Source organism: Phaeodactylum tricornutum, chromosome 12, assembly GCF_000150955.2.
Source record: "Phaeodactylum tricornutum CCAP 1055/1 chromosome 12, whole genome shotgun sequence".
Classification (NCBI taxonomy): Eukaryota; Bacillariophyta; class Bacillariophyceae; order Surirellales; family Neidiaceae; genus Phaeodactylum; species Phaeodactylum tricornutum.
Window position 1 is genome coordinate 622,012 of NC_011680.1, and position 19,105 is coordinate 641,116.

The window sequence follows — 19,105 nt, forward strand, 5'->3', positions numbered from 1 at the left end:
AGGCTCTTCAAGCTGCTGACGGAATGCTGTCATGGTTGTGTTGAGTACGGCAAACTGTATTCTTTCATAGGAATGTCAAACAGAGAATTTAATATGCTTTTGACTTACTGTTAACATGTTCAAACAATGCCTACCGGTGACCTCTGGATCCTTTCAAATTCCTGGGCGGACGATAGCTGTCTCCGGGAACGTCGCTGTGAAATAATCGCGCCACAATTGTGTTGTAGGCTATTTCATCGCGTTGTCCCGCTTGTCGTACCCGAGCGGACGTTCGCGATCGGTGCCGCAAAGAGTGCGCCAGCATTACCTGTTCGCCGACCTCGTTCACGTCATGGACCCAGCCCGGAACATCCTTCAGTCGCAGCCAGACAGTCTCATCACCGGCGGGCGACACGCGTTCCGTCACGACCACACTCTCACCACCGAGCAGTACAGTACGGGTCGTCTCGGCCGCAAATGACGGTCCCTTGCGAACCGCCACTCCCGCGTCGGGCACAACATTGTACCGCCACCCCTGCGCATGTCGCTCGATCCGAGGTTCGGCCGCACACTCGTCAAGAAACAGATCTTCCGGACCAAAGACCTGTACCCATTCTGCTTGCGTCGTCAGACTTGGAAGTTGCCGGAAACTATCATGACCCGTATGCCACCGGACGTGGCGATTGCGGTACAATTTGGCGAAGCACTCAATTGGATCGCCAGCCTGCGAAAATACGGTTAATATTTCGGAGGCCCTCAGAAATTCACCGCATTCGAAACGAAAGTACTCGCTGCCGTCGCCGGATTTGATGGGTGGAGCCCGCTGACACGGACCCCAGCGAACCTTGACACCGCGGGCGGTTTGTACGCGGAACCAGAACGATCCCCACCGAACGTCGGGTTTGCACACTACCTCGTAGGTGGCCTTGCCTGCAATGGAGAGCGGCAACCAACCCTGGCCGCCGCGCAGGCGGGCATACTCGACTCCGGTACGATCCGGGGACCGATCCGTCCACTTTTCAACTTCCAAACAAACACCGCATGCAATTGTTGTTGATAATTGCATCTTGTCGAAATTACTGGATTTGGCGGCCAGCTCCACTGGTATTTCCGGGGCGGACTTTTTGGGGGTACGAAACACAGCGTCCAGAAAGGCGCTGCCAACGGACGACGCCACGTCGGAATCCAGATTGCTCAGTGGTCCATAGTTTGAGCCGTGGTTAGATCCGGTAATGGCAGAAGACTCGCGCGATGAAGTGGGGGATGTATTGTCATCATCCAAGGGGAGCACTGGGGGTGGACATGTGACTGCAAGTCCGGCCCGGGTCCGGACGCGAATCCACACGGTTGACGACAATCGCTCGGCAACGGACGCTTCCACAGCATGCGATTCCAAGACAGCGTTGCCCACTTCTTGGTAGGCACGGGATGCTTCGCCTTGCTTAATCGTTGCCACACCTCCAGAATAGTGACGGTACTGGTGATCAAGTTCGTCCTGACGAGGAACAATAGCCCATCCGCTGTTATCCGACAATTTAATCAACCCGGCGCCTTGACTAAAGGCTCCGGTATTTTCCATTCGCTTAGATGCCTCGAAAAAGGCTCCCCGAGGTAGTACGCGAGTTTTCGAGCTTGAGTCAAAGACAGCAGGATTGCCGGATTTGCTCGTGGCAGTGGTCGCCGAGCGTCCTGCCATGGTATGAAAAATGGACTGGTGGGTCGTGGACCCGTGCGGTTCCGGTGGAGGCATCTTTTGCGGGGAGGCGACGCTGTGCGACGCGGATTTTCTATGAATGAGGGTATTGACTTGGAATTGCGGGGCGTCGAGAATTTTAAGACCCCGTGGAGCGGTGACCCGCAGGAGATAAAATTTCTGTGTCACCGGAGACACGGAAACGATACTCTTGGACGTAGCGTGCGATACGTCCGTCGAGGATGGCATTCCGTGTCGGAGCGCGGTGGTTGGTAGTTGATCGAAGGACGACTCGTCGGACAAGATGGAGACATTTGAAGAAAGGCCATCGTTGTGTTTGGACGCTTTGGCCATTAAATTGGTCGCGTGTAGGGATCGACTCCCACCAATGTGTCGGGGCAAGGACTTGTCCATCAACGCTTCGTTCGCGTCGGCATCTTTGCGGCGACGGGGTGGCCGATGCCTACGTCGAGCGGCATTTGAGGGAGCGGCAATCGAAAAAGTAGAAAGAACGGACAAGGCCGATACACTGATGCTGCCATCGTCCGAAACGTCCGTCATGACCGGTGATATCAATTCCTGGACAACAGGGATTGATTGCGGTTGACCGTCGCGAGTAGTAACAATTTTCCGATCGGCCATCCACCCCCGACGGTGACTGAGTTTGAGAAAAATTACGCCGTCATTATCAACAGTGATGCGCAGGGATACTTCGTGAACCGTTCCGGGTAGCATCACGGCTTTGGTCTTGGGCGCATTCCGGGATGGACCCGTCAATACAGGTAGTGGCGTAGTCGACACAATCTTGTAACGAAAGAGTCCTTCCTCGGCGTGCGGTACGGTATGGAGAGGTTCGACAATCGTCTCACCATTGGTGTGCGCCAATAGATATCCGATAGGTGCGTTGGTACGATGCCCATCCTGCCGTGTCGGATGGGACAGCGACGGCGCTGAATAGGGAATGGCGGCGCCTCCCGTGTTGGAATGTTTGGGAGTGTCGTCCGCCAGCGTCTGGGGTGCGGCGTCGACAGCGTAGCCTCCTGTCAAGAGAGAATCAACACGAATGGCCGAATTCGCCCTGGTGGTATCGTCATCAATCGGGACGGTGGACCTTGAGGCGAAAATTTCTCCGTATCCCACGTATTGCGTACTCTTGGGTGCGGAAAGGACCGGTTCGGAGAGCAGCGCGACGACCCCACGGTAGACGACTCTGTAATAGTGTAGATTGCTGTCGGCTGCGGAAGGCAGCAAATGTTGCGGCACGGAAGGAATTTCCGGTGCTAGTCGTCGACGTTCTCCACCTCCAATAGTCGTCAAGTTGTCGATCGAACGTCGTACCCGTCCACGTTCGGGGCGATCGAATAAAAGTGCGGCTGGTCGTCGCCGCAGCTCCAATGCTTCGCTCGGTGCCCATGACTGTCGTGGAGTCCCAACGGCGGGTGGTCCCCAGCGACGCCGACGCTCCGCTACCGTTCCGCCATCACCGAAGGGTGGCTCGACGAGGGCTCCACGGAACGAGGACGATGCATCGTCGGACGCGTATAGCGGGTCCGGAGGAGGCGGAGGAGAGTCCATGCCTCGCTTGTCCTGACGGTGGAACCCTTTTTCTCACGGACCCCCGGAAGCGGAATGAAACCGGAATCAGTGGGGCTGTTTCTCCCAGTCTCACGATTATTGGGTCCACCGTGTCCCCACCCGTTCCTTGCCTGGGGTGGCAGGATGCGGACGCGACTACTTTTGCAATCCAACGGTGCGACACCAGTTCAATGTTGGCAGGTCGTTGGGACAAACGAGGCAAGTACTCATCAAACGAACAAACAAATTAAAACACAATCACGCTGCCGTGGGAAAAGGAGTTGGTCGGACTTCCCACACACCATCCATAGTTATACGACACAGCACCGCACCATGCACGCGACGTCCTCGAGCCGGAAAAAAGAACCCACACTGTTCGAACAGGTACTGTTCCAGAGCCGTGAATGGGAGAGATGCGCCAGCCCTCCTGCGTCGCCCGTTATGATTGGTCCGATAGGAACGAACGGAATGTAAGCATTGGAATAGACATTATATAGTTTGTCGCCGGACGACCGTGGCGACAATTCGGAACGAAGCGACCCTACCGACTGTGGCAGAAACAAGCCTCGTTCCCAAGACTCACACACTCTCTGAACATTCCTCAACCTATTCATGTAATTGCTGTTGGGTAGGTAGGTATCCAACGTAACTGCAAACTACCTACTATGCGTGGTCTACTCGATAGAGCTAGGTATTTACGGCAAGTGAAAAACGAAAACTAAGATATCCGACACTCAAAGAAATCGAGGACCCATCCCCGACCAGATCCTACTGGGACCATCCACGTCGAACGACACATCGCGTCCCTCTAAAGTGACTGATCGCACGAATACAAAGGAACAACGACAACATCAAAAATCATCAGACCTTTTATAGTTGACTACGGGTGGCCGCGGTACCCCAATCGTCGTCCAAGTCCTCCGTATTACGTAGACGGTATTCGTCATCCGCGCTGTCCTCGTCACTCCCGTCGGAGCCAAAACTACTCCGCATCGCTCGGCGTCCTCGGCCCGCCGTGGACCGCAACGTCGTCGACGCCTGCCGACCGGACGCCACCCGTTGCGTCGTTTTCACAGGATTTCCCGCCCTCGGCATATCCTCCACGCCCGAATCCGAGTCTTCGTCGTCTGGGTCCTCTTGGTGATACCGGACCACACGCGTCCGGCTCTGGCGCGGCGGACGACTCGGCGCACTGGCTCGCGGCGCGGGTCGATCGTTCTCCTGCTCGTCCAAGTCGTCCTCGTCTTCCAGTTGCTGACGTCGTGTGGCCTTGCGCCGGGAACTATCGGTACTCCGAGAAGTTGCGGTTCGTTTTGGGGGCACAGAATCCGGACGCGTCGGAGGAACCTCCTCCAAGGCGTCGTCGTCGCTTTCGCCGTGCCTATCAGCCTCCAGTCGTCCTTTTCTATGATTTTCTTTCCCGTTACGCGTCAATTGTCGCACCGGACTCTTCTCTACGCTGTCCTCGTCACTGCTCTCTGCTGCGCGTGCCGCAGCCGCAGTTCGTCGACGTTTCTTGGCGGTCACTTCCGTCGCTGCTGCCGTCGTTGAGGCCACGTTTGATTGACGAGCGAGCGTAGAACCGCGGGATTTCGATTTTGATGCCGCTTCCGGTTCGACATTGGGTTCGGTATCGATATCCGTGGAGGCCGTATGGGTGGTGTGCAGCTTTTTTTGTCGCTGCTTGAGTTGTGCAAAGGCCATTTCGTTGATGGATCCCGTCAACGACTTGTCGACGAACTCTTCCATGGCCTCACTCAATCGCGTTTCGTTCAGTAGCTTGAGTTTCTGTTCCGGTAAAGTCAAAAACTCCTTGACAATATCTTCCATGTGGGTTTGCTCCAATTCCTCCGGAGCGATCGGTGTTTGCATCATTTTCTGGGCCGCCCTGGTCTGCTGAGTAGCTTGTTTGATATCCTTGCGGCGGTGGAACAGCAAAATGTCGGAAGGATTGGCCACGTCTCCAACAAAACGGGCTCCAAAGCGTTGGTTATTGAGAGACAGAAATCCGTTGGAGTGGTCTACTTTGATGCGGACCAGGACTTCGTCGGGATTCTTGAGCGTGTACCGCAGTGGGGAGATCATACCCTTTGGGTCGTCGTCCCGTCCCCCCGCGTTACTGCCCGCCGCACGGGCGTCCCGCAAAATTTCGCGGCGTTTCTCTCGGGCGTTCAAGACCAACACCCGGACCTGTTCTTCCAGAATGTTGGTCACCTTGTCGTCAATTTTGGGATCGTCCGGATCCAGGTTGGCCCGGTGTTCCTGCAATGAGAGTTCCGCCGTGACGAAGGATCGGACCTGGGTCAACGGCACGGTATGCATCCGAAAATTCTTGCCCTGAACGTCCACGACGCCGACTTTTTTGCGCACAGCTTCGCCGGCCACCAGACTGGTCGCTACGGACGATCCCGGTTGCGTAATGCGAAAGGTGCCGACGACGGATTCGGAAAATTCAATGAGGCACTCGTGTTCGTGTCCCCAGACGACTAGATCCATCCATTCGGGAATCATGGATTCTTGTACGCAGTTTTTGGAGCCGCGTCCCAAATCGCGATTCTGGTGCAGGGTAAAGAGATTGAAAAAGCCGGTATCGTGTTCGTTGTCCTCATCATCTTCGGCGGGTCGCAGAAACCGTACTTTCTTTCCCTGCCACATGCGATTGAGTCGTTCGTCGCGCATACTGCCCATTCCGTAGAGTGCCAGTTGCGTGGCACCTTTCTGTATGAGCACGGGAGATATTTCCACCTGGTCCACTTGTTCCTGTCGTCCAAAGTAGTTGACGAGGTTGCTGACGGCCAGCAAGTCGAGCGCGGCCAGCAGTTCGCCGTGACTGTCCCGCGTCGGATCGTCGTGATTGCCGTGAATGCTGAAAATGGGCAAGTCGACGGAGTAGTTGTCGTCTTGGTAATTGACGGTTCCCGATACGTTGCGAAAGTTCTGTGCCTGATCGGAAACGATTTGTATACGGACCGGGTCCGGACCCATACAATAGCGGCGAATGATTTCCATAGTGATGTAAAGCGTCCGACGACTGGGACGATTATCGTGGAAGAGATCACCCGCAATCAACACCATGTCGCAACGAAACTGTTTGGCCAGGTAGAGCACTTCTTCAAAGGCGGCGAACGAGTCCATTCCTACAATAATTCGTGACAGTGCGTCAGAATGGCGGTGTGCCGGTATCGTGGATCGTATGCGATGCGTAGCGAGAGATATGACACGTACGCGCTGTACAAGATTGGACACACGACAAACAATACACACGATACATACGCTATAACAGCTACAACCACAACATAAGTAGGCACTTACCTCGGACCGGATCTTTCTCCGCGTATCCCAAATGATTGTCGGTGGAGAGCATCATGCGCAACGTGTGTTCGTCGGGATCTTCGAGTACATCACTGGGAGCGACGCTCTGTGCGGTTTCCTCGCCGCGTGCATCATTCGGCGCCAAATCCGACATGTCGTATGTGTGAATGCGAGACGACTAAGTGTGTCAAGTCGTTACTGTGGTATCGTGTGACGCGTCGTATTCATCTAGCTAGTGACCGAGAACCTTGTGTTTCGACCAATGCGTGTACAACAAGATCCACATTTCGAAAAAGGTACGGATCCTGTCCATACAGCATCAGCGCTCTGGTGGATGGAGAAAGGGAATGCTCAATTGTCACCGTCTGCTCCCGTGGTTTCCCGAGCAAGACCGATCGATCCAGCGAAGAGTTGTTCCCACTCACTACTCTAGAGAGTGAAGCGTGGCCACTACTACTACGGTCGTTACCTCTGGTTGTTGGCGGTGGGACCGTTTCCAAAACTCCCGTCGGAATCGTGTTGTCCGAGGTCGTTGGTTGTGCTACTCAAAACCCCGGAAAGTTAGAAACAATGTCCCGCACACGTCTAGCTAAACTATTAATTAGTACGGAGGGTTTTTCGTCGTTCGAATTACTCGCATAAATGTATTCATTCAAACCATGTCGTCCGTTTGGGGTGTCGATCTTCCTGGCGGTGCGCGGCTCCGTCCGAGTCAGCCCCACTACGCGCAGGAAACGGAGAAGGCGCGGCGGCGTGACCGGTACGGTACACGTGCCGGTGTTCGTTTGCGCCAACGGCTATAAAAAAAAGACATTCACTCGGCACCACACCGCTGGCCGTCCACAATCCCGCAGACCAACGTGTTTCCACACATCCCTTGCGCAAGTTTTGTACCATGGTCGAAACGAACGGAACAAAGCCCACGGCGCCGGTGGAAGATTACACGCCGGAGAATATCCTTGTAACGGGAGGAGCAGGTGAGTAACGGGCGGGTATCAATCAGCTTACTGCAATGCAAAACGAACGAACCCAGCAACGCCCCCGTATGACCAGTAAGGCGACGACACGGGTACGGAGTGTATCCCTCGACTGTATTCCTGGCACCACGGTTTCGCACACATTTCTCCCTTTTCACGCGCCTCACGTCACTGTACGAACCTCTTCTTCTCTTGTTTAGGTTTCATTGCCTCGCACGTGGCGATTCTCCTTTGCAAAAAGTACCCGCAATACAAGATTGTCGTCTATGATTGCCTGGACTACTGCGCCTGTCTCGCCAACTTGCAAGAGCTCTTCGACTTGCCCAACTTCAAATTCGTCAAGGGAGACATTGCCTCGCCTGATCTCGTCAGTTACGTCCTCCGCGAAGAAAAGATCGACACCATTCTGCACTTTGCGGCGCAGACGCACGTCGACAACTCCTTCGGAAATTCCTTCGCCTTTACGCAGACCAACATTTACGGAACGCACGTCCTGCTCGAGTCCGCCAAGTGCTGTGACACCCTCCGTCGCTTCGTGCACGTCTCCACCGACGAGGTCTACGGAGAAGGAGAAGACTTTGAAACGGACCCCATGTCGGAAGAGCACGTCCTCGAACCGACCAATCCCTACGCCGCCACCAAGGCCGGCGCCGAATTCCTCGTCAAGAGCTACTTTCGTTCCTTCCAATTGCCCTGCTTGATCACCCGCGGTAACAACGTTTACGGACCTCACCAGTTCCCCGAAAAACTCATTCCCAAGTTCACCAACCAGTTGCTCAAGAATCTGCCCCTCACCATTCACGGTGACGGGTCCAACACACGCAACTTTTTGTACGTGACGGATGTCGCCAACGCGTTCGACATCATCATGCACAAGGGAACACCGGGGCACGTATACAACATTGGGGGGAAGAATGAAGTGCCCAACCTGGAAGTGGCCCGTGCCTTGCTCAAGCTCTTTGACAAAGAAAAGGAGGAAGATACGCTCATTAAGTTCGTCCCGGACCGACGATTCAACGATCTACGGTACACCATTAATTCCAACAAGTTGCACGAGCTCGGGTGGACGGAGCTCATGAGTTGGGAAGAAGGCCTCGCCACTACGGTCGATTGGTACAAAAAGTATACCTCCCGTTACGGCAACATTGACGCGGCCCTCGTGGCGCATCCGCGCATGCTCAACACCAACAAGGAGGACTTGGACGAATCTACCCAAAAGGTCATTATGAAGCAGCACAAGAACTAACTGTAACCGTACGTAAACAAACACAACCACGTTAATGTATCCACCTTGGATTTCTGATTGCCAAGGAACAGTCGTAGAGAAGTAGGTAGGTAGCTTTGGTTCCACTTCCCTATATATACTACCTACCAGTTAGTACGATAGTCGGAGCGATGCGAGACGATTGACTGGGCACTGCACGTCGTCCGACAATTCCAAACCCTCGGCACAACAACAATTATCCAGGGGTCGACGCCTTGCCAGTTATGCACACACACAAAATTCATGCCAACAGTATTCCCGACAACGAATCCGCCCGGGGGGACCTGGAACAAAGAGACACACAACCGTCTCGAGCGGAATTTGTGCAAGGTCACACCTCTACTGACGGTAGACCCATTCACGAAAACGTCGTGGACTTTCGGCTTCGGCTCGCCTCTGCAGTGACGGTGCGTACGGACACGCGCACCAGAGTCCCGTAGTGTACCGGGGCCCGTGGACGTCGACCATGACGACTCGGGAACAAATCGCGCTTTACGAAGACGCGTTGTTGCGATTCTCACAGCACTCCCGTACGGAGACGGAAGCCAACGCACCGGCAGACCTTGACGAAACGAATTCGTCGATTGCGCTCGCCCGGTCCTTGGCGAATCGAGTGGCTCGCTTGGGTACCGTCCAATACGCGTTGTCCCAAGCTTCGGTTGAGGAAGTACCCGTTACCGAGACCTGGTTGTGTCACGAACGGGAAGAACTGGATCGGCAGGCACAGGGGGAGATGAAGCAGTGGGAATCGTTGGCGTTTACCGATTGGCACAAGGACCGACCAAAACAATCGCGGTCGTCCTGTATGGTCGACGTCGACGCGTTTTTCGATGCGTACCCCGAATGTGCCCGAGCCGAACCGTTCGAGGAGGAAAGTGAAAGCTCATCCGACGAAGAAGTAGACGCGGAAGAATCGATGCAGTCTCGAAACAAGAAGCAAGTGCGTTGTGAAGTGAAGGTGCCGCGGGAAGCTGGTGGAATGACTCCGACACTACCAACTCCTCCCATTGAAAGTCAGCCCGGCAAAGGAATGAATCCGTACGCGCGACCCAAAGCGAACACTGTCGCGCCTAACAATGGCAGTGATGGTGCAGGCGCTTTCCATCCACCGCCAAACGGTGTCGCACACACGCAGACGTTTCCTCCTCCAAATACAATGCACGTTCCTGCACCGCAATCTCAACCACCAGAAAGCTGGCAACCACGGCAGTACAAAAAGAATCACCCAGATCAACAGTCACATACGGCAGCACCGGCACATCCGCCTTTGCAAGGCTTCGCGCCGCCTCAAAATCCCCCTGTCGCTAGCGGTACGTCTTGGGATGAACACTGCAATCAGAATCCGTTCCAAACGGCTCGTGAATATGCTCAAGTGGGCACTCAAGGTGAGGACTATCGGAGCCGAAACCCAGATGCAACGGCACCCTATCCCCCGCAAGCCTTGACGGAAAATCAAACGCGACCGTACGGTTTCAATCCATATCTACAACAGCATCCGCCGGAAAATGCTGCACCTCCCCCTGAAAAACCCCTCATTCGCGATTCACTCCGCCGCAAGTTTCAACCACCGAAACGGGATGCCATTGAGGTAAAGTCTTGCTACCGGACCCAGTGTACGACCAAATTGCACAATATCACGTGGACAACTCACGTTACTTTCTTTTAAATTCGCAAAGAGAAAGGGTTCCAATGCGACAAGTGGCCCTGCCAATCGACGGTCGGAAACGTCTCGTGGTAGTGGTGGTATTGCCCAGCGTCCTTCATCATCAAACAATCAAAAGAACAACGAGGACGAAGAAGATGAATTGCCGGAGGAACTGAAACGTTTCGGTAAGGATTTGGTGGAAAAGATTGAAAACGAGATCATGGATGCCGGAGATCCGGTGACATTTGACGATATAGCTGGCTTGCTGGACGCCAAACAGACCATTCAGGAGGTAATTTGCTGGCCCATGAAGCGACCGGACCTTTTTACCGGACTTCGACGAGCGCCCAACGGTTTGCTACTCTACGGACCACCAGGAACAGGAAAGACTCTGATAGGAAAAGCTATCGCGCACGAAAGTGGGGCTACCTTCTTTTCTATCTCTAGTTCATCATTGACGAGCAAATGGATTGGCGAAGGTGAAAAGCTCGTCCGTACCATGTTTGCGGTTGCCGCTTACCGAGAACCTGCGGTTGTTTTCATCGACGAAATTGACTCGCTTTTGACGCAACGCAAAGCGGACGAAAACGAAGCAAGTCGCCGCATCAAGACTGAGTTCCTTGTACAGCTGGACGGAACTGGCACTAGTGGCCAAGGGAGGGTGCTGGTGATTGGCGCTACCAATCGTCCGCAAGAATTGGACGAAGCTGCGCGACGACGATTTGTCAAACGGTTGTATATTCCGTTACCCGAAGAGAGCGATCGCGAATGTCTAATACGTGTCTTGCTAGGCAAAAATAGTCACGGTTTGACGGACGCTGACATCAAAAAGCTAGCCAAGGAAACGGCAGGTTACAGTGGAGCTGATCTCAAGGCCTTGTCTGCGGATGCTGCGATGGGACCAATTCGTCAGCTTGGAACAAAAGCGTTGGAAGTTGATGTAAACGACGTCCCACCCATATCGTACAAGCACTTTCGCCAAGCCCGACGCAGTATGAAGCCGAGTGTGGCACCATCCGACTTGGTACAGTATGAGGAGTGGGACAATATCTACGGAAGCAAACGGGCTGAAGCGGAAACATTTGATGAATCCAGTGAGGAAGAACCGTAAATAGAGTTTCCACAGGCGTGAATGCGGTCATACTGCTGTAAAATATCAAGAGTTCGTAATGCACGTAGTGTTTCTAGCCCTTGTAAAATGTGAGTGTTTTGACTGTGAGTTACTTTTCAGGGCTTAAAAGTCCCACAGCGTCTACAAGATACCCGTTCTAGCTAAACCAGTCTTCTAAAGCTACACTGGAAATACGAAAACAAAGTGGGGAGGTTGCGATGGACAAGAACGAACTGTTGCTCCCGTTTCGTTCATTGCGCCATAGAACCCAACACCCTTTCCATTCTACTGAAATGTGTCTGCCTATCTGTCTGTCTGTCTGTCAAGCAATTTTTGAGCTCTCTTTATCACTAATGTAACGCACAGGTATACAACATGCCGAACTCCATATTCCCCCATGCACACCCCCGAGCAATCACTACAACTTGCACGGCCTACTATGATGTCGGCAACGAACTATCTCCAAACATTACATCACCTTGAGTTGCCCTCAAAACCGGAGAGAGAGAGAGATCTACTTCGCATGGGTGAACCATCCTGTATTGGCGTTAGCGTCCAATATGGAACCCCAAATTCGTCGGCGGCAAACGAAAAGCCGACGGAATCGCGATGGCCTGATTCGGTTCGCCCGTGACAGAACGAGCCAAAATGGCGAAGATGGGATTATCGAACGATTATTTCAACTACTACCAACCGAAAGCGAGCGTTGGTGCGTCGACTTGGGCGCCTGGGACGGAGTTCATTTGAGCAACACTAATTCGCTGCTGGTTGCCACAGCTGATGAGCATGTGTCTGCCGCAAACAGCACTCTATGGCATGGTGTGCTAGTGGAAGCCGACACAGACCGCTTTCAACACTTGCAACAGCTTTACGTCAATAGAGGCAATGTTTGTTTGAACGTATCAGTTTCCGGCATGTCTGATTCGCCGCACACACTGGAAAATATTTTGAAGACACACGGTGACCGAATTAGCTTACCCAGTGACTTTGATTTTCTATGCATCGATATTGACGGTGCCGACTACTGGGTGTGGCACGATCTATTGAAGTCGGAATCCTACCGCCCTAGGGTTGTCTGCGTGGAGTTCAATCCGACCATACCGGATGATTTAATTTACATTCCAGAAAGAAGTGACGTGATACGACAAGGGTGCAGTCTAGCGGCGTTGGTAGAGCTTGCCAACGAATACGACTACGTCCTGGTCGAAACGACCTTGTACAATGCTTTTTTCGTCCCGATATCACTCTACGACTCCTATCTGGCTGACGAAATTCCGGATACTTCGATTGAAGTCCTACACGAGACTACAATGGGTACAGCCCTTTATCAGCTTTATGACGGTTCCATCAAGTTGTGGGGTTGCAAAAAACTCCTCTGGCATCGACTACCGATGGACGAGTCCAAGGTGCAGATGCTACCGAGAGGGCAGCGTCAGTTTCCATTTGCCCCCCGCGAGACCAAAAATTCATTGGCAATGAGCCACGCTGTTGACTTGCGCGTTTGCTACAGCGAAACATCTTCCGCCGACCAACGTGCAATATGCTCCGCCAATCTCGTTCGTCAGTTACAGAAGGACGGCTTTTGCTACGTGCGTGGGACAGGAATTGCTCGACAAACGTGCCAAAGAGCACTGGAGGCGACGCACTCGCTGCTTCAAGATGCGGACGAATGTGTGCGTCGGTCGTGTTTGACCACAGACCGTGCTCGGCGCGGGTACAGTCCCATGTGTACCGAGAATTTCAGTTCGCTGTTGGGAGAAACGGGACCGAACGATTTGGTGCGCAAGTTTCGGGTAGGACCCGTCGATGGACACGAGGGGGGCGGTGCGCTGCTGCAGCCGAATGTCTGGCCAGTCGAAGGGACGTGGGACGCGCCGACGGCGGCCGCTTTTCGCGCACACGTCGAAGCGTACTACGGTTCCATTTGTGCGGCAGCCACGACGATGGTGACGACCATTTGCCAAGGTATCTTGGCGATGTATCCGGATCTCGAGGCCGCATTGGCTCCACTGATGAAGGAATCACTGGCACACTCATCGATTCTAACGCTTCTGGGATACCGCGTTGGCTCTCGTCACAAGGGTCGATCGAAAGGTCCGTTGGTGGCGGCGCATACGGACGTGGGCGTGATTACCGTGCTCGTCTTCGATGACGGTGATTGCGCAACCTTGCAACGCCGTACCGGACAGGGAGACTGGGAGGACGTTGTTTTGCCCGCGTCGGTGCCGGACGATCCCATTTTTGTCGTGAACGTGGCGGACTGTTTTTCCGAATTGAGTGGTGGACGTTTGCCTTCGACGATTCATCGAGTAGTCGCGCGACCGGGAAAGACGCAACCGCGCAACGGCTGTGCCTTATTTGTGGGACTGGATCCTCACGAAATGCTATGTATCCAGGACGAAGCGATGACGTACGAATGCTGGCGCAAACGACGGATCGCACGAGCGCAAACGGTACACCGAGAGTCGTCGTCGTCATAGTGGTCCACATCGGCCGAGTCTTGCTCTAGCGCAAGAACGCCTGTGTAAATCGGCGTAAACGACAGTCGACTATAGTGTTGACCGGAGGTGTACGACAATTGCGTCGCGTGTCTTTGAAAGGGTATATAGTTTATACTATAATACATACTTTGTAATTACGGAATTTCCCGCGGCCGGGCACACTTGCGTGGTTCGGTAGTGCCGGTTTCGGGACAGGCCATTTCTTTCCAACTGGTGGGTCGCATGGGTTTCCCACTTTTCCGTGAGAGTGCGTGCAAGACGCCCAACTCTGGTTCCGCCGTAGTCAAATAGTAGCGGCGACTGTCGCCAAGCGAGAGTACTCGTGCGAGTACCAAGTCTCCAGGCAAGAAGGAATCTTGCATGCGAATTGGTTCCGACGGTCCGTCACGCACGTCTTCCCGATGAATCGCCCCTTCCGGTCGATGCAGCAGCGTTGCGGTGGCCGTCGTCACGCCGTCGGCGGCGAGTATTTCTAAAACGGCTTGTTGCCGGGTAATCCGTACCACACGGGCCAGTACGACGCGACCTACCGTAAGCACCGTGGTGGATGCCGGACCCTGAGAAGAACGAGCTTGTACGATTGCCCATACGAGAGCGTCCTCTGGAGCACTTGTCGTGGTGGTGGTGGTGGTTGGTTTGGCTGATGAGGTTGCTGTGGCTGTCGCTGCTACTGCTGCTTCTGACGATGACACCGAGAGTGTCCCTGTCGTGCTGGCGTAGACGTGACCGGCCCGGACGTAGGTTCCCGGTCCGGGTTGGATTTGTCGGATGGTCCCGAGTCGATCGCCGGGAACGACGGTGCTACCGAGTACGTATCGAAGGGTTGGTGCAACGGAGGTTCTTGCAACAGGCGGACCCAATCCCTCTGCTGGTGTCACCATTGTGGCGTCTGTCAATGATCCAAACCAGAAAAACGTGTGGGGCCGTGCCGAGCGTCGTCGTCATGGTGGAGCCCAAGGAATGTATGCTAGAGCCTGTCTCTCTAGTAAGTAGGCTAGAGCTCTACTAGGAGAGCCTCTCTAGCTAGCTAGTAGCGTTGGGTTCACTGTCAGTCGTTGGTCTGGAGTGATTCCCGTATGGTGACGATTAGGCCGGACGGGGAGCGAATGATCGGCTGCGCTACGAGCGACCCACGGACGGATTGGTGGGTCCAGTACCCTACCCTGCTGTAGTCGTCACGGTGGATTGGTGGGAAGGGAGAAAACGTTAGGTCCGGGTATCTTTGGAGGAAACGCACAGTCACAGAAACAGTCAACCCAATCGCAACACACCCTCCTCCGGTTCCCGAAACCGGTTTCCCCCTCGAGCCGTCCACGCCACGCGATCCCATTCCGGCTACCACCCGCCCGCGTACCGTCCGCGCTCGTAGGCCGACGCGCTACGACTGGTCTACGGAAGAGCGACCGACCAACCGAAGAGGTACCCATCGAACTGTAAGTAACAGTAACTATCCATCCATCCATCCATTGCTAACTAGCTAGTTAGCTAGCTAGGGACTCGTTCGATCGTGCGAATTTGACTCTGCACAGTGCTGCTGGTCTGATAATATACACTCTCGATACTTTTTGGGATAGCGATTGCCAGTGCCAAAAAACGTCGCTGGATATTCGGACACTTTGGGTACGACGAGCAATCGACCGTTCCACGCACGTGTGCCGTGCCAAATCGTAGTCTCTCTCTCTGTGCGAGACTGGTATTGCGAGTGTGTGTGATTGTTATTGCGTGTGCGTAGGGAGAAGTCCGGATCGGGGGACGACATGAGACAGTGATCCTTGACACTCCTTTCGTTCGACAAAAGACTTGTTTGGGTATATCTATCTACCTACCTACCCACATACCTACCCCACTGTGGACGTGCCTTGTACAGTCGCCTACCGCAGCATGTTTACGGCAGTGGCTTCCAACGCCACGACAATGCAACAACAACAACAACAACAACAGCAATTCGTCAACGGTACCGATTCGCGGAATGACGACGTGCACCGCAACGTCGAGACTCACGGCCAAACGGGAGAGACCCAAGAAACGACAACACCGGAACGGACGATTGTACCCGAAGGCAAATACGAGGCGAGCGGAACTGCGGCTTTGGCTGATGCCAAAGAGCCGTATCAACAGCCACAAACCCGGATAGGCGCATCCTCCGAGACGGATACCACTCTGCCCAGCGACTTGCGGAAAATTCTGGAACAAGTCGCGGAGACCGGTTCGTGCCACTGGTTGTCGTGGAACCATAGTAGCCATCAAAGCAATATCGGTGTGGGTCTCGATACCGGTACTACGAACGGCAATCCCATGCCCCACACCACCCCGGACGGGAACTCTTCCACTGCACCCGACACCACACGCACGACTCGCCCCCACCCGAGCACGTCCGCATCTCTGTACACCGCCCCGCCCCTCTTACGCCCACCAACGGCATCGATGCCCGCATCAACCGCACACCTAACAGCGGGACACGTACGTCCCACGCCGCTCTATCCGTCGGCTTCCTCATCACAACCAGCCCGCAAAAAACCTCGCAACGGCCTGCAAGCATCGAGACCACCGCCACCCCAACGACGGTTCGATGGGACCGTGGCGGCGAGTAAAACGACCACCTCGACCGCGGGCGCGCGCAAGCGTCCACTCTTTCTGATCCGCACCAGCAGTTCCGCTTCGGCGACCAGCAGTATCTTCTCACCCGGATCCGTCGGGAGTGGACGGACCTCCGGAAGTGAACCGGAAGACACATCGCAGTACGAGTGCGATTCCGAAGGAACGTCGGCCACATCCAATAGCGAGATTTCCATGGAACGGAGGGAACGGAATCGACGAAAGACGGCAGCACTAGCCGCAAACCAATTGGCGACAACACGAATTAATGCCCCTCCGGCTGAAGCACCGCCCAATCTCAACTACAAGAGTCTGCGGGAAGCGATGCGAACGGCCTTGGGATTGGTATTGGATCGCTGGTATAAATCGCGCGGTGGGTACAAGCTTTCGTTTGCCGAGCAAAAACGAAGCCGAGTGTCCGGCAATCATACTTCGTCATCCATGGAAAAGGCTGATTCAAACACAGTGCCGACTACAAGTGGTGACAATGGGAAGGAAGGGCGATCCGCAGAAGTCATTTTTCAGCAACGAAAGCATCGGCTAATGAATATGCTGGGTCCGAGACTGGACAGCAAGGATACCGAATCGTCCAAAACGCCAGCAGAAAACGTCCCGGACGACGACGGTCCCCCGTTTACTATACAACGAATTGCGGAAGTCCTACTTGCTCCGGAACGTTGTTATACTCAGACTCATAAACTTTGCAACTGTTTGGAAAAGTTGCTTTTGGTAGCAGCTTCCACGAGGGCATTTGGGGGTAGTACGGGTGGTGTTACATTTCAAAGCCAACGGGAAGAACGAGAGCTCGCCGCTCTGGGCCAAGAGAAAAATCGACTGCTATCCAGTTTTCGACAAAAAAGAATTCGAAGGAGGGCGTCGTCCTCGTCGGACGATGTGCATGTAGAGCGCGGCGAAGCCGCCCATGGTGATCGACAAGGCGATGCCGACAACAGTAAAGTTCAGAAGGCACAAATGCTCGGAAGCGTTGCTGATCGTATGAACGGCAACGCTGGGGATTTGGAAGATTTGTCGGGAGCGGTAGATTGTTCTGAAGAATCGGTTCGGGAAATGTTAGAAGCGGCAGCTCGAGCATCCTTGCGGACGAAGTTTGACCATGTTGGGATCGATCCTCATTCATCGGCACTGGCAAACCGGGATCCGAGGTCGATTGCGGAAAACCGTGGAATGACCAATTCTCCCCCTCCCCCAAATGTAAGCATGGCCACCCTGCCTGGCCATTCCACATTACTAAGGAACCATACGCATTCTGATCAAGATCTCGCCCATGTCGCGCGAGCGCCTTCTCCGATCCGTTTCAGTTCTCTTAGCGAGACCTCGTCTCCACCATCGATGCGAACACTACACACAAATCCGAATATGCATCTTTTGCAGATTAACCATGCTGCAGCTTTGGCTGGTGTTTCGCCATTTGATCTCGTGGCGTTGAACGGAGGTACCGATGGTTCGGGAACAATATCCGTGGGGGCTACCGCCCATGTAGCTGCCAGCGCTTTGAAGGAGGCTGATTTGGAAAGTCGATCGTCCGCGTCTTCTGACGTCGACTCGGAATCGGACGATATTTCGTTGGACGATTCGGCGTCCGACCGCAGTGACGGATCAGATTCTGGTCACAACGAACATTTGTCAGCTGCTAGAGCAATGGCGTTAAGCCGCATGCAACAGCAACAACGATTGCAGAGCCGTATGCAAATTTCGCTGGGGAACTATCATCAGAGTGAAGGTGTTCGGCCTCCAGCGGATTCTGAATATCAGAGCGGCGACAGTATCGATTCGATGAGAGCCGAAGATTCGGGCGGGAGTGATTCATCCTCATCCGACGTGGCAGACTGAAAATTTGTGACGGTTTCTATCTTCATCTCTCGTCTCCCACGTGTTGAGATGAAGCGTATTTTAAACATTACTATTAGTACGGCTGTAATAATAAAGGCGGAGATTTGGCGGTGAAGGATGAAGCATATAGCAATATTGATATTTCAATTAGAACCATCCCTGGAAGGAAGAGTCTTGACCCCGCTTATACCATTTGAACGCGTTGAGCATGCTGGGAATGAGAATGACAGCGAATCCAAGGTATGCATTGGCCTGGAATGGAAAGTCAAGGAAGGGTTCTCCGTATTTGATAACATACGACACCGCTGCACATCCAGCAAAGAGCTTGACGAGAAAGCTATAGTCGTTGTCGCGGGCCAAGGCGTCTCCGAGATCTTCAAAGCCCATCAGAGACTTCTTTTGGCGAGATACAATAGCTTGTGTACCGTTCACTTTCTCTTGCGGCAACGCGCGTAGAAATGTAGACACAATGGGACTGTCTGGTATCTGGTAACCGTTCGAACGAGCGATTCGATAGGCTGCATACGCCGCTGTCGTGTTGCCGACACACGTCAACAGCGCTTGGAACGGTACCAGAATGGAGATTTGATTGTAAAATAAGT

The 19,105-nt window shown here is 54.0% G+C and overlaps 7 protein-coding genes across 8 annotated transcripts; 4 read left to right on the forward strand and 3 right to left on the reverse strand.

The window, feature by feature from the left end:
- Positions 1-70: 70 nt before the first annotated feature.
- On the reverse strand, positions 71-3,247 carry PHATRDRAFT_47150 (predicted protein; the record flags this gene model as incomplete). Its single annotated transcript, XM_002181375.1, has 1 exon — positions 71-3,247. One exon carries the CDS (start codon positions 3,245-3,247, stop codon positions 131-133), a length of 3,117 nt encoding a protein of 1,038 aa, XP_002181411.1. The 3' UTR covers positions 71-130.
- An 870-nt stretch (positions 3,248-4,117) lies between these two features.
- On the reverse strand, positions 4,118-6,911 carry MRE11 (the record flags this gene model as incomplete). Of its 2 annotated transcripts, XM_002181377.1 has the most annotated exons (3): positions 4,792-5,335; positions 5,432-6,384; positions 6,560-6,911. In XM_002181377.1, coding segments are annotated over 3 exons (1,650 nt in total), but the record flags the coding sequence as incomplete, so codon positions are not given. The 2 variants fall into 2 exon arrangements, with proteins under 2 accessions (XP_002181412.1, XP_002181413.1); XM_002181376.1 differs by having other exon boundaries at positions 4,118-6,384; positions 6,560-6,713.
- Positions 6,912-7,218: 307 nt separating this feature from the next.
- On the forward strand, positions 7,219-8,782 carry PHATRDRAFT_47152 (predicted protein; the record flags this gene model as incomplete). Its single annotated transcript, XM_002181202.1, has 3 exons — positions 7,219-7,319; positions 7,370-7,536; positions 7,737-8,782. 3 exons carry the CDS (start codon positions 7,219-7,221, stop codon positions 8,780-8,782), a joined length of 1,314 nt encoding a protein of 437 aa, XP_002181238.1.
- Positions 8,783-10,596: 1,814 nt separating this feature from the next.
- PHATRDRAFT_2208 (predicted protein) lies at positions 10,597-11,505 on the forward strand (the record flags this gene model as incomplete). The annotated part of the gene is made up of 1 exon (XM_002181203.1): positions 10,597-11,505. A coding segment is annotated over one exon (909 nt), but the record flags the coding sequence as incomplete, so codon positions are not given.
- A 611-nt stretch (positions 11,506-12,116) lies between these two features.
- PHATRDRAFT_47154 (iron ion binding protein) lies at positions 12,117-14,193 on the forward strand (the record flags this gene model as incomplete). Its single annotated transcript, XM_002181204.1, has 1 exon — positions 12,117-14,193. The coding sequence occupies one exon, from the start codon at positions 12,117-12,119 to the stop codon at positions 14,034-14,036; it is 1,920 nt and encodes a 639-aa protein (XP_002181240.1). The 3' UTR covers positions 14,037-14,193.
- PHATRDRAFT_37291 (predicted protein) lies at positions 14,192-14,938 on the reverse strand (the record flags this gene model as incomplete). Its single annotated transcript, XM_002181378.1, has 1 exon — positions 14,192-14,938. The coding sequence occupies one exon, from the start codon at positions 14,936-14,938 to the stop codon at positions 14,192-14,194; it is 747 nt and encodes a 248-aa protein (XP_002181414.1).
- A 1,000-nt stretch (positions 14,939-15,938) lies between these two features.
- PHATRDRAFT_47155 (predicted protein) lies at positions 15,939-18,592 on the forward strand (the record flags this gene model as incomplete). Its single annotated transcript, XM_002181205.1, has 1 exon — positions 15,939-18,592. One exon carries the CDS (start codon positions 15,939-15,941, stop codon positions 18,501-18,503), a length of 2,565 nt encoding a protein of 854 aa, XP_002181241.1. The 3' UTR covers positions 18,504-18,592.
- Positions 18,593-19,105: the final 513 nt, after the last annotated feature.